Source organism: Podarcis gaigeae (assembly GCF_964106915.1).
Source record: "Podarcis gaigeae genome assembly, chromosome: 2".
NCBI lineage: Eukaryota > Metazoa > Chordata > Lepidosauria > Squamata > Lacertidae > Podarcis > Podarcis gaigeae.
This window is the reverse complement of record NC_139679.1, coordinates 114,262,337-114,276,988: the sequence shown is the minus strand read 5'-3', so window position 1 is coordinate 114,276,988 and position 14,652 is coordinate 114,262,337. Positions and strand designations below refer to the sequence as shown.

General features: G+C 46.4%; 1 protein-coding gene across 1 annotated transcript in view; it reads right to left on the bottom strand.

Moving 5' to 3' along the window:
* Nucleotides 1–11,525, bottom strand: part of SLC44A4 (solute carrier family 44 member 4) — a 64,855-nt gene extending 53,330 nt beyond the window's left edge. Inside the window, exon 1 of the mRNA XM_083723810.1 lies at nt 11,292–11,525. Coding sequence (XP_083579936.1) covers nt 11,292–11,319 — 28 coding nt within the window. The 5' untranslated portion in view covers nt 11,320–11,525. The remainder of the gene's footprint in view (nt 1–11,291) is intronic.
* Nucleotides 11,526–14,652: the final 3,127 nt, after the last annotated feature.

Below are 14,652 nucleotides of genomic sequence, written 5' to 3'. Positions count from 1 at the left end.
TAAATCAAGATGGGGCTCCCTGCTGCTGGGGCCTTCTGCTTTGAGGCACCTGACCTTCAAACCTACATCTGTCCCTGAACAGTTTTAAATGGCTGCCTTGAGGGATGCTCAAGTGTTTTATGGTTTGGGAGTGCATCCCTAAGGTCTGAAGGTCATTCACAGTAATGAAGCCTCACCCTGAACATTCCTGGAGAGAAAGAGATCAAGAAACATCCTTTGCCTTCAGGCCAGAATTGCTCTGGGCTTGTCCTCAGGACGTTGGTGGCGTGAGGAGCAGCATACATTCAGGTGGTTAGGGTCTGCATAATCCGGTTTATGACAAGAGATACAGCTTTCAGAAAAGCCTCTCTCAAGCCATAAGGCCATCAACTTTAATGGAACCATATAAGCCAACAGTGAGTGTAAAAGTAGACTGGGACACGTTTTTAGATCTCTGCGCAATTGGCAGTCCATTGCCAAGGGGTTCTGCTTCCTCGACATTTAATGAAAGCAACAAGAAAAAGACACAATTTCCTCTCACCTCACAGCTGCATCCGCCAAACAAGTAGACCTATTTAAATGTGCCCAAGTTGGTCATATCCATTAATACAGTGGTGACTGGTAAGTGAAAAGGCAGCAGAGCCAACAGGAGACCCTCCAAGTGTCTCTTATTTTCCAGTTTCTGGTTTGATCCTGGAACATCCCGCTTTTCCTTAAAGGTAAAGGGACCCCTGACCATCAGGTCATGTCGTGACCGACTCTGGGGTTGCGGTGCTCATCTCGCTTTATTGGCCGAGGGAGCCGGCGTACAGCTTCTGGGTCATGTGGTCAGCATGACTAAGCGGCTTCTGGCGAACCAGAGCAGCACACGGAAACGCCGTTTACCTTCCCGCCGGAGCGGTACCTATTTATCTACTTGCACTTTGACGTGCTTTGGAACTGCTGGTTGGCAGGAGCAGGGACCGAGCAACAGGAGCTCACCCCGTCACGGGGATTCGAACCACCGACCTTCTGATTGGCAAGTTCTAGGCTCTGTGGTTTAACCCACAGCGCCACCCGCGTTCCCTGCTTTTCCTTAGGACATCCCTTATTGTCACGAGAGAAATGTTTGAGGGTGTGGGGTTATGCAACCCCGGAGTAAGGAGATAAGTAACTATACAACCTTTGGAAGACAACTGAAGGGTGTACAAGGAAGTTTTTTTTTAATGTTTAATGTTTTTATTATGTTTTTATATATGTTGGAAGCTGCCCAGAATGACTGGAGACAACCCAATCAGATGAACGGGGTACAAATAATAAAATTATTCTTGTTGTTATAAGAATTTTAAGGTCTCAAATATAGAAAATTCATAAATGCACATATATCAAAATATATGAACCATGTGTCTGAAATAGTATGGGAGAACTATCCTGAAGCCATTTTTGACTCACCCAACAACCTCAAATATTCCTCTGCAGTAAGTGAAGCAAATGGGGAAAGTCTTCCCATTGTCTTTTTGCTGGCAATTCCTGTCTTAAGGGCGTGTATTTGTGTATGAATAGGGTGAGCCTGTGACCTGGATTCAGGAACTAAAGTATTAACTATCGCAAAAGAATGGCCAGGCTGCCCAGGTAATGCAATCAGTGACTATTATCAGGTATCCTGGCAAACAGGATTTCAGCTGTAGACTGCCTCCTTCTGTTACGTATGCATAATTTTTTTTTGGGGGGGGGGGGTCTTGGGCTACAGGGTGGGCAATTTCAGAAGCCTATACAGGGGCTTGCGCACCATTGTTCAGGGTTCTCCTCCCTCCTGCATGGGGTGAGTGGGGACCCTGCTGCAACAGTTCCTTGAATAAAGATCCGGCTTACTAGCTGCTTTGCTTCTCAATATATTCTGGTTGGCCTATGTTATTTCTCATACCAATAGGGAACTCACCTAAGGACTCTACAGTGGTACCTCTGGTTAAGAACTTAATTTGTTCTGAAGGTCCGTTCTTAACCTGACAATGTTCTTAACCTGAGGTACCACATTAGCTAATGGGGCCTCCTGTGGCCGCCGCACAATTTCTGCTCTCATCCTGAGGTAAAGTTCTTAACCTGAGGTACTACTTCCGGGTTAGCGGAGTCTGTAACCTGAAGGGTTTGTAACCTGAGGTGCCACTGTATATGTGATCTGGAATACTCCGTAAGGGAAATGGAGCAGTTTTTCTTATAATATTGTTATTATGGAATACATCCTTATTGTCATTGGATAAATGTTGGACCATAAAGAAGGCTGATCGCCAAAGAATTGATGCTTTTGAATTATGGTGCTGGAGGAGACTCTTGAGAGTCCCATGGACTGCAAGAAGATCAAACATATCCATTCTGAAGGAAATCAGCCCTGAGTGCTCACTGGAAGCACAGATCCTGAAGCTGAGACTCCAATACTTTGGCCACCTCATGAGAAGAGAAGACTCCCTGGAAAAGACCCTGATGTTGGGAAAGATGGAGGGCACAAGGAGAAGGGGACGACAGAGGACGAGATGGTTGGACAGTGTTCTCAAAGCTACCAGCATGAGTTTGAGCAAACTGCGGGAGGGAGTGGAAGACAGGAGTGCCTGGCGTGCTCTGGTCCAGGGGGTCACAAAGAGTCAGATACGACTAAACGACTCAACAACAACAACAAATGTTGGAGGGTATGCAACAGTGGCTGGAACCAGAGCCATTGCCAGGTCAGAGCCAGCTCCTTATTTCGCCTTCACCGTCCCCTTGAACAATCGGCTTTTCCCCTTACAGAACTCAGCATGGAGGACAATGGAAGGATAGAAAAGCATTAAATAAACAAGTGTGACAACACCAAGCGTAAACAGTGTGTTGTTGTTGTTGTTGTTTAGTCGTTTAGTCGTGTCCGACTCTTCGTGACCCCATGGACCAGAGAACGCCAGGCACCTCTGTCCTCCACTGCCTCCCGCAGTTTGTTCAAACTCATGCTGGTAACCTCGAAAACACTATCCAACCATCTCGTCCTCTGTCGCCCCCTTCTCCTTGTGCCCTCCATCTTTCCCAACATCAGGGTCTTCTCCAGGGAGTCTTCTCTTCTCATGAGGTGGCCAAAGTATTGGAGCCTCAGCTTCACAATCTGTCCTTCCAGTGAGCACTCAGGGCTGATTTCCTTCAGAATGGAGAGGTTTGATCTTCTTGCAGTCCAGGGGACTCTCAAGAGTCTCCTCCAGCACCATAATTCAAAAGCATCAATTCTTCGGCGATCAGCCTTCTTTATGGTCCAGCTCTCACTTCCATACATCACTACTGGGAAAACCATAGCTTTAACTATACGAACCTTTGTTGGCAAGGTGATGTCTCTACTTCTCAAGATGCTGTCTAGGCTTGTCATTGCCCTTCTCCCAAGAAGCAGGCGTCTTTTAATTTCGTGGCTGCTGTCACCATCTGCAGTGATCATTGAGCCCAAGAAAGTAAAATCTCTCACTACCTCCATTTCTTCCCCTTCTATTTGCCAGGAGGTGATGGGACCAGTGGCCATGATCTTCGTTTTTTTGATGTTGAGCTTCAGACCATATTTTGCGCTCTCCTCTTTCACCCCCATTAAAAGGTTCTTTAATTCCTCCTCACTTTCTGCCATCAAGGTTGTGTCATCTGCATATCTGAGGTTGTTGATATTTCTTCCGGCAATCTTAATTCCGGCTTCAGATTCATCCGGCCCAGCCTTTCGCATGATGAATTCTGCATATAAGTTGAATAAGCAGGGAGACAATATACAGCCTTGTCGTACTCCTTTCCCAATTTTGAACCAATCAGTTGTTCCATATCCAGTTCTAACTGTAGCTTCTTGTCCCGCATAGAGATTTCTCAGGAGACAGATGAGGTGATCAGGCACTCCCATTTCTTTAAGGACTTGCCATAGTTTGCTGTGGTCGACACAGTCAAAGGCTTTTGCATAGTCAATGAAGCAGAAGTAGATGTCTTTCTGGAACTCTCTAGCTTTCTCCATAATCCAGCGCATGTTTGCAATTTGGTCTCTGGTTCCTCTGCCTCTTCTAAATCCATCTTGCACTTCTGGGAGTTCTCGGTCCACATACCGCTTGAGCCTTCCTTGTAGAATTTTAAGCATAACCTTGCTAGCGTGTGAAATGAGTGCAATTGTGCGATAGTTGGAGCATTCTTTGGCACTGCCCTTCTTTGGGATTGGGATGTAGACTGATCTTCTCCAATCTTCTGGCCACTGCTGAGTTTTCCAAACAGTGTAGAACACCTTTAAAAAGGCTTGGGTTTCCTCATACCAAACCACTCTGGCCATGCATCTGACTAGCTATGTTTCCCCATAAAAACCACAAAAGCAATGATCCAATTCCTTCCTGCTTGCTTCTGCATTTATTTAAGTACAGCATTTGCTTAGGGTGTCTTCAAAGTTTCAGGTATTTTGCAGGACTGAGCCAAGCGCATACAGGAGGTTTAAGTTGGTGCATTTAAAGCACTCTATCCCCCCTAGTGAAACAAATCCAAAAAAAGTGCAAAAAGTAGACTTTTTGCAGTTTGGAACATGGCAGGGAAATCTACTGTGAAGTGTGGAACAGGCGAATGAGTAACCAAGAGATGCCTGAATGCTCCTTGCCATATAACCGCCAAGTGAACAAACTGGAACGAATGCTCAACAAAGGCTGTGCATCATCGAGGCACCGCATAAGCTTTGTTCAACAAATCAGGATGTATGCTAAATAATTGAATTGTTAGCAGGAGGAGACCTGAAGCTCGCCGTTCGTTGATGGCGATGTGGCAGGTGCAAATCGCCATGTTACCCCGGTGTGTTTTGTGTCTGGGTTGCAAGAAAGGTAAAGTCACTCTTATTTTTAATGGCCAATATTTTATTCTGAGGCATTCTGTTCCCAGAGGTGCACAGATTCACAGCTATAAAACTTAACTCTAAATAACATGGGGCACAATAAAGAAGAAGGTACCTCTGAGCCCGTGCAGAGTCTCTACCTCATCTCACTGAGAGATCACAGCTGGTCATCATATTTCAGGTTTTCAGAATAGTGTGGGGGGAGAGAGGGAGAAATTTCTCCCAATATAAGTACTCAGGTGTCACCTGGTGAAATTGTTTGTCAGTATTTTTGAGGAGATAAAATAGGGGTGGTTTTTTTCACACAGTGCACAAATTCCTATGGAACTCACTGCCACAAGCTGTGGCAATGACTACTGCCTTTTGGCAACTTAACCCCTATCAATAAAGCTCCAGAGAGAAGCTGGAAAAACTACCATCTACAGAAACACTGGAACTCCCTGCCTTTTGACATATGGCGGGCATCTTCACTGAACACTTTTCGATACCTGATTAAAACAACTTAGCCCATATATTATTATTTTATTATCATTTTTATTCACTGTTTTTTTAAAAATTAAATTTGTATACTGTCCTTCATCCGAAGATCTCAGTGTGGTTCGCAACAGCAAAATTCAACATGAAAATCCAAAATACATAATAAAACAAAAGCAAACCATGTTGACACGTTTTAATCTCTTTTTTTGTTCATTGCTGGTTTTAATTGCTCTTCAAATGTTTTTAAATTGCTTGTTTTCAACTGCTTTTCATTGATAACGTCAATATTTCTGGTAAACTAACCGGAGGTATTTGTTACGTTCCAGCATGTATATACATGTAGCTAAATAAAACAAAAATCAAAGCTAGCTTATCTCCTGCTTCCATTTAAAGAGAGTTTTGTTCCCTGAAGAAGGAAACTGCCCTTTCCATAATAACCTTGACTGATTTTATAGTTTGCCAGAAAGGCTGCTGCACTTCCTTGTCTCAGTCTGGACTGAGGTGAGCAAATATCCGCCTTATTCACCTTTTAGATCTTGTTCAGCTACACACCCTCTTGGATAAACACTCCAGCCTTTTGCCTTAGGACCACTGCCTGCCCCAACAACCCCCCCCCCACAAGATCCAGGATACCCCCCCCCGAGAGTCATTTAGTCCAACCCCATCTTTTACGCAGCGCAGAACTCGAACCCACAACCCTGAGATTAAGAGTCTCATGCTCTGCCGAATGAAAGTTTTAAAGACCTCTAAAGTTACTTTACGGCAGTGGTCAGCAACCTTTTTCAGCCGTGGACTGGTCCACCGTCCCTCAGACCATGTGGTGGGCCGGACTATATTTTGAAAATAATAATAATAATAATGAACGAATTCCTATGCCCCACAAATAACCCAGAGATGCATTTTAAATAAAAGCACACATTCTACTCATGTAAAAACAATAGGCAGGCCCCACAAATAACCCAGAGATGCATTTTAAATAAAAGGACACATTCTACTCATGTAAAAAGCTGGTTTCCGGACCATCTGTGGGCCAGATTGAGAAGGCAAATGGGCCGCATCCGGCCCCGGGGCCTTAGTTTGCCTACCCCTGATTTACAGGATGAGTAAAACACTTTGCAGGAAAAGTGCAAGATAACTTTTGCTTGGATGTAACCCTCACCCTAACCTCCACCACAAACCTACCAGGATGGATTGCTCAGCAAACAGGTCTTTTGGAAGTTCCCCAAAATTCCTCCAGACTCACAGCCTTTCTCAACCTGTGGGTCCCCAGATGTTGTTGAACTACAACTCCCATCACCCCTAGCTAGCAAGGCCAGAGCTCAGGGATGATGGGAGTTGTAGTCCAACAACATCTGGGGACCCACAATTTGAGAACCGCTGCTCCAGAGGAAAGAAAGGGAAGGCACATAAGGAAGGAGGGATGCTAGCATTCTGCCCTATGCCTCCCCCCCCCCCCCTTGGCCTATTCCCTGAACTCTGATCCCAAGAAGATGACCAAAAGTTGGGAAGCTATATACAGTAAATGATTCCTTCAAAATGACTCTCCTGTTTGCTTGCTTACATTCAGAGTGAGCTGTCCACTCTCTCACTTCCTGGTTTCCTCCTTCCAAGTCACAACAGAAAGACCTGCATTTCTCCACCAAAATATTAGTGTTTGCCAAGGGGGTGCTTGCCAAAATGCGCCCAAAGTCATTATTCATAGGAATGGCTATGCTGCCCTCACACTATAAATTCCAAAGATGGTTTCTAGGAAGGGAAAGCTATGATAGAGGCATTTGTGGAATCCAGGATCAGGAAGGAGCCTGAAGTGGATAACTTCAACTGGCAATACTGTGTAAGTGTTTTACAGCCAGTAACCACGCAACTGGTGTTAAACGTTTAACTATTATGCCTTGAAACAACTTATAACCTAGACTGTTGATTTCCTGGAGTAGCTGTTTATTTGCTAACTTTATACACGCAGCATGACACTCTACTCTCTTTTCATTAACAGAAGGCGACTCAGCAAGAGATATAATGTTAAAATAATTAACATTAATGTAATTGAGTACAGCACTTGATCAGAAGGTTGGCGGTTCGAATCCCCGCGATGGGGTGAGCTCCCGTTGCTTGGTCCCTGCTCCTGCCAACCTAGCAGTTCAAAAGCACATCATAGTGCAAGTAGATAAATAGGTACTGCTCCGGCGGGAAGGTAAACGGCGTTTCTGTGCGCTGTTCTGGTTCACCAGAAGCGGCTTAGTCATGCTGGCCACATGACCTGGAAGCTGTACTCCGGCTCCCTCAGCCACTAAAGCAAGATGAGCGCCACAACCCCAGAGTCGGCCACGACTGGACCTAATGGCCAGGGGTCCCTTTACCTTTAATTGAGTACAGCAGGCTGGACTCAGTCCGTTGTCATGCTGTTAACTAGACAGAGTGGATTACTGAGTCTTGGGTATGAACCTCCCCCAAAAGAAATGGTATCAAGATGAAGAAGGCATGATGTTGGGAACTTGATATTGAAAGAAAATAAATCAGATATCACAGACAGGCGGAGCCAGTAAGGTTTGTTGGTCAGAGTGCTGAACTAGGACCCGGGAGACTGGGTCATTAAGCTGAGTGGCAACTGTGGGTCACTCACCATCTCTCACCCTTAACCACTTTGCAGGGTCATTGTAAAAACAGAATAGGGAGGTGGGAATCACCTTCAGCCCCGTAGATGAAAGGCAGGATATAAAAATAACGATAAATTACAGGTTGCCAAGTGGTTTTTATTTGTTTTTTAATGGATTTCTCCCAAGAATGGCAAGCCTGGGGAAAACACAACCGGCCTTTCAATGACAATAATGTCATGCGGTCAACAGTGGAAAACTTGCAAGCAGGAAGAGACCCAAAGGTTTTCAGAAGTGGGATGATTTCCAGCAAAGCAGCCTGTTGCAGCAGGACAAACAAAAGGACTTGTGGCACCTTAAAGGCCAGCCAGTTTTGTCGTGGCATCAGCTTTCATGTCCACCTGGCGCAGGAAGCACAATCCTCAATGTTGTAAACGGCCACGGCTCTAACTGAAATTGTTACTATGGGCCCATCAGCACTACACATTCAAAGCAGTATCAAACCACTTTAAAGTGTCACGCCTCTCCGCAAAAGAATCCAGGAAGCTATAGCTAAGTGTGCCCTACTGCTCTCCCAGAGTTTCCTGGGAAGAGGGATTTGGCTGTTAAACCACTTGGGGGAAACGGCAGTTTTGTGAGGGGTCTCCGAACAACTCTCAGCAGCTTGAGTAAGCAGCAGTTCCCAGGATTCTTCAGGGGAAGCCCCAAAGAAGACCGTTTTCAAAGTGGGGTGATACAGCTTTAAATGTTCAACGCAGATGGAACCTTTCATTTCCCTCTGACCTCACAGCTTACAACTGTTTCCAAACATGTGCCTATATACCTACCAATGACGGTTTAAACTCAACACATCTGATGAACCAAACTCTGTCCCACAAAACCTATGCCCTAATGGCTTTTGTTCATATCTAAGGTGCCACAAGACTCACAGTGGAAAAGCAGACCTGCCATGTTTGCAAGAGATGGTTGAATTCATAATTCTAAAGTTTACCATATGTACGTAAGGGGAGTCCCTGCTGAATCTGGCCAAAGGCCCATCTATTCCAGCATCCTGTCATTTCTTTCCTTTTAATTATCACGTTAGGCTTTCTTTTCTTTTTTTACTACCCCTCTACAAAAGTTGAAGTGCAGTATATAATAAGCAAAAAGGGCTTCCTGGTGGTGCTAGCCGTACTTCTCCCTTGCAAACAGCAGAGGGTGCATTTCCCTTCTTAAAGGTGAAGGGACCCCTGACCATTTGGTCCAGTCATGACCGACTCTGGGGTTGCAGCGCTCATCTCGGTCTATTGGCCGAGGGAGCCGGCGTACAGCTTCCGGGTCATGTGGCCAGCATGACCAAGCCGCTTCAGGTGAACCAGAGCAGTGCACGGAAACGCTGTTTACCTTCCCGCACTTTGACGTGCTTGCACTTTGACGTGCTTTCGAACTGCTAGGTTGGCAGGAGCAGGGACCAAGCAACGGGAGCTCACCCCATCGCAGGGATTCGAACCGCCAACCTTCCGATTGGCAAGTCCTAGGCTCTGTGGTTTAACCCACAGCGCCACCCGCGTCCCTATATTTCCCTTCTTACGTAGAACCAAACAGGGAGAGTTAATTGTGACGGTCCCTTAAGTATCTCCATGGTTGTGAAAGTTTGTGCAGCAATAAGAGGGGGAGCTACAAATCGGGAAGAGCCGCCCTGCAGTTAAAATCTCTTGCTATGAAGTCAAGGCCTTTGGCAAGTCTCCCCCTCTCTGGGTCTCAGCTTCCCACCTGAAACGCTACCCTCCCTTGCAAGGTTGTTGTAAGCTTCACAAGAGAACCACCTAGACGGCATTCTGTTGAGTGTTCCAAAGTGCTATAAAAATGCTACTTATTTTTTTAGCTGCTTTGTTCTTCAGAGGCAGACTCCTGGTCAACCTAAGTCCAGAGCTGTCTGTTCTGGCTGGGGGGGCGGGGTGTCGCCCTTTGGGGTTTCAAATCCCAGCTATTCGGTTCTTTCAGCTGAAGGACTGAACCAAAGACCCTCTTGCAGGAAAAGCATTCCCTCTATCAATGCTCCTTCACAACACCACTAAGGGCTACATTCGTGTTTCCTAAGCTTTGGTCTCCAGCTGTTTTGGGACTACAGTTCCCACCATCCCTGACCGATGGTCCTGCTAGCTGGGGATGATGGGAGTTGTAGTCCTAAAACAGCTGGAGACCCAAGTTGGGCAAAACTTTTACTCCATCATGTAGCCCAGGGTATCTCAGAATGCTTTAATCCATTTTCTTTTTCCACCCACTCCAGTTTAGAAGCAGAACCAAGTTTAACTGTCCCCTCAGCCTGAGGACGTTGATCTGAACTGAGCACATTACCCCTCGCCTGTGCTAACACGCCCCACGATCATTCCCTTCCCCTTTTGTCAAACGCTTGATTTTAAGCTCCTCGGGGCAGGGAACTTCTCACGCGCCACTGACGGCGCTATACAAATAAAATATATCAACCGTGCATGCAAAAAACGAGATCCGATACTCCCTCTCCAAACATGCAAAACACACATTCCTGAACCCTGAAAGCGGCTTGAGCTGAATCCGACCCAAAGAGCCCATAACAAGGAAGTGGGTTTTCCATTTACTCCTCCGGACCAATTAAACGCATAAAACAAAACATCCACGTGAGCCCAGCTTGTCTCAGTTAACTCCCCACCAAAAACAAAAGGGCACGTGTCATTTGCTGATTTGTTTCCAAGCTTCTGAAACCCACCCAAAAGTGTTTCCTACTTTCTCCCCCTTGCCCATCCCAAGTGGCCCAACACATCCGGCGCGAAAGCCTCTCCCAAAATGCTGTGTTCCCCTTTCAAAAGCCACCAAACTCACCATCCTCCGAAACCGTTTCCTGATCTAAGACAAATACAACCCCCCCCCCTCGGCCCACAAGATCTCAGAGATGGTGGATGAGGGGCATTTGCGTAGCCAGAGGGGCAGGGGCATGGCAGCTGCCCCCCACCCCAACTCTTAATCAAGTAAATAAATAAAAAATACTTAGGTTAGAAACTGTATAAAGATTTTTTTTTCTGAGCACTTGGGGTCGAAAGAAAGTAATTTACAACTGTTGTGGAGACCTTTCATTCCGACTGAGCCAGGCAGAGAGAGGATGACGACAGGTGGGTGTCCCGCCCCCCCCCCCTTAAGATAAATCCAGGTGAAAAAAGAACAGAGAATTTGGCTTTGGGTATCCCCCTCCCCCAAGATACACTCCACTTTCAATCCCAACTTCCCATCCTCACCTGCCCCCCCACCTCCATCCTGCACCCCAGACACTCCACGCGCGCTCACACAAAGCCGATTTCTCCAGATTTAAAAGGGAGGGGGTCTCCCCCGTTTTGCCACCCACCGTCACAACACCCCCGAGTCCTGAAGCTTGGGAACCACCGCCCCCCCCCCACACACAATGGACTCACCATAGGGGCTGACGGCTTGGCTCCCCATGGCCCAGGGGGTGACTCGGTCTCCCCAGGAGCCACCTGATCCCAGAACTGTGCAAGGACGGAGGAGAATGCTTCGAAAGGGAGATTCTGATCTGGAACCTGTTGCTTAGCAGTTGCCTGCCAGCCTCCCTCCTCCCGCTTTGACATCACCGCCGCCCTGCCTTGCGCGGGAGAGACACACCTGCTGGCTGCGCTCACCTGCCTCTCAGCCCGGCCACGCCCCCTGCGCGCGCGGCCACGCCCACGCCACGCCCCCTGCCGCCGGACGCGCGGCGCCTTAACCCGGCCAGAGGCTGGACGCGATCTCCTCCACCCTCTTCCCCTCCTCACTCGTTGCTCTTCGGGACCCCCCCCCCTCCCCACCCAGCCACCCTGATTTTCGGCCTCATTCCACGTGCTCCAAAGTTTTCCCGGGAAAAAACAACTCGGAACCTCAACATTAGGGATCCGCTCCCCCCACCCCCCAAAAAAAAAACCGTGGGCAAGGTTTGGCAGTAGTTTTGCAGAGAAAAACTCCGTGTTTTGCAGCAGCCCCCAAACTAATTGATACTCAAACGGGGGGGGGGGGGTAACTGGTATCACTCAAAAATACAAACATTTTTTTTTTAGTAAGAACGCAATAGGATATCAAACACTAAAAACTCCCCTGAAAAAATATTTTTTGCAGCATTTTGCAGCCAATACCTCATGTTTTGCGGTGCCCCACAAACTGAGAACAGTGGTACCTCGGGTTAAGAACTTAACATAGGCGCCGACTCCATGGGGCCTGAGGGGGCCCGAGCCCCCTCAAAAATTCGTTTGGCGGGGCTCCGCCCCCCCAATAATTTAAGAAAATTATTAGTTATATTATGCTTTGTAAAATCACAAAATTATGTTGGTATTTTTTATTTTCCTTGTTTGACGATAGTTACCTTTTAAAATACATTCAGTAATGAGTTAAAACAAAGCCACTCCTGATCTAGAGAGGGGGTGGGGTTGCGGGCTCTCGACCCATCAACAATCTCGCGGGGCTGGCGTCAGCGGGGATTCCCCCTAGCTCATTAATATTCACCGCCCACAGCGGCAGCCAATCGGCTGCCGCAAAGGGCGGGCCCTCACAGGTTCACTTAAGGTCGGGGCAGCCGTTCCCCCAGCAGCAGCGGTTTGGAGGTCTTGGGCCCCCCCAATATTTTTTATAAGTCGGTATGGGCCCCCGCCCCCCCAATATTTTTTATAAGTCGGCGCCCCTGGAACTTAATTAAGGAATGTTAGAAGGATGTTGGAATGAAGTAATGTGGTTTTAGCAGAAATGATATAAAGGATTAAGTAAAAATGGATTGTTAATTGGTGAAAGAACAGAATGTAAAATTATAGTATATTAAGATGAATTATTAGGATAAAAACAAAGATGGAAAGGATTTGCTGAAATATCTAATTGAATTAGAATACAAAAAAGGGAGGTGTGAGGAGGTCAAGGAAATAAGCAAAGGAAAGAAAGTTATGTAAAGTTATGTAAAGGATTGATTTGTTTTTTTGTGTGTTTTTTTTAAATTTCTGCATCCTTTTATTTGTATGTTTTTTTCCTTTTGTTCTTGTATTTTTCTGTTTAAATTGATATGATCTTTATTTTTTCTTTTTGTAACCTTTAAAATCTCAATAAAAATCTATTGGGAAAAAAATAAGAACTTAATTCGTTACAGAGGTCCGTTCTTAACCTGAAACTGTTCTTAACCTGAAGCACCACTTTAGCTAATGGGGCCTCCCGCTGCCGTCATGCGATTTCTGTTCTCATCCTGAAGGAAAGTTCTTAACCCAAGGTACTATTTCTGGGTTAGCGGAGTCTGTAACCTGAAGCATCTGTAACCCGAGGTACCACTTTAACAGAAACTCAAACCGATTTTGGGGTTTGTCACTCAGTGAAGCTGAAAAAAAGCTTCCTTGTCCCCAAGCGAAAGAACACCCACAATAACCTTGATCGCCTGGGGTTAGGGGTATACTGAGCTGAGGTGGGTCAGATCCAGAGCCGAAAAGTCAGGTGGCCACTCTCCCTCCTCCAAGGGATGCCTTTCTTAATTCCCAAAATATGGAACAGGGTCTACTAAGACAGCACATGGGTGCAGCCAGGATTTTGGTTAGGGGGGGCAGGCTTTTGTGGGGAGGGGAATCTAAGATTTGTATTGATTTGTATTGATTTTTACTGATGGCTCCCTTGTCCATGTGCAGAAGCCATTAATATTTCCTGCACCACCAGCGTGCTTAGTGTTCTATTTATTAAAAGTATTTCTATCCCAGCTTTCTCTAAAGTCCAGAGGCAATCAGGATGAAAAAGAGGAATTAAGGAGAACGAAGACAACCCAAAATATCCAGAAGGTTTGGAATTTGACTGTACCAAGTTGCATAAGCAACGTGAGACAGGTCCCTGCTCCCAAGGAACTTACAGTCTCAATCTGATAGGGAAAAGCAAGTGAAATGTTATAGAAGAAACAGAGGAGGAGGAGGAGCTCCCCCCCCCTCCACAATGTGCACCTCCACATTTATCTGTATGGCAAAGTTAGCTTTCAAAAGCCACTGGAGCCCCGTCAGAAAGAAAAGGCGAAGGGAGAAGTTTGCCAGCTGCAGATTCTATGATTCTAACAGCGAGAAAAGCTGGTAACCCTGTTTCCCACTTCTGTGCCACTGTAGAGACACTGGAGGTTACAACATTTCCGTATGTTAGTTGCATCCCCAGCAAAAACCTTGTGAAGTAAGTTAGCCCAACAATTTTGCAACCCTCAACTTGTGTCAGTGTTTGTATTCTGGTCTCTCTCCCCCACAGGTACGAAATCTAATAAATTATTATTACTAATAATACGGGCCCCCTTCATGGATCACTGCCTTGCCGTGGCAAAGGGGCTTGAATAAATAACTCAGAGAAGCTATGAGCTATGCCATGCAGGGCCACCCAAGATGGACAGGTCATAGTGGAGAGTTTTGACCAAACGTGATCCACCTGGAGGAGGAACCGGCAAGCCACTCCAGTATCCCTGCCAAGAAAACTCTATGGACAAAGTTTAAAAAGCAGAGACATCACCTTGCCAACAAAGGTCTGTATAGTTAAAGCTATGGTTTTCCCAGCAGTGATGTATGGAAGTGAGAGCTGGACCATAAAGAAGGCTGATTGCCAAAGAATTGATGCTTTTGAATTATGGTGCTGGAGGAGACTCTTGAGAGTCCCATGGACTGCAAGAAGATCAAACCTCTCCATTCTGAAGGAAATCAGCCCTGAGTGCTCACTGGAAGGACAGATCCTGAAGCTGAGGCTCCAATACTTTGGCCACCTCATGAGAAGAGAAGACTCCCTGGAAAAGACCCTGAT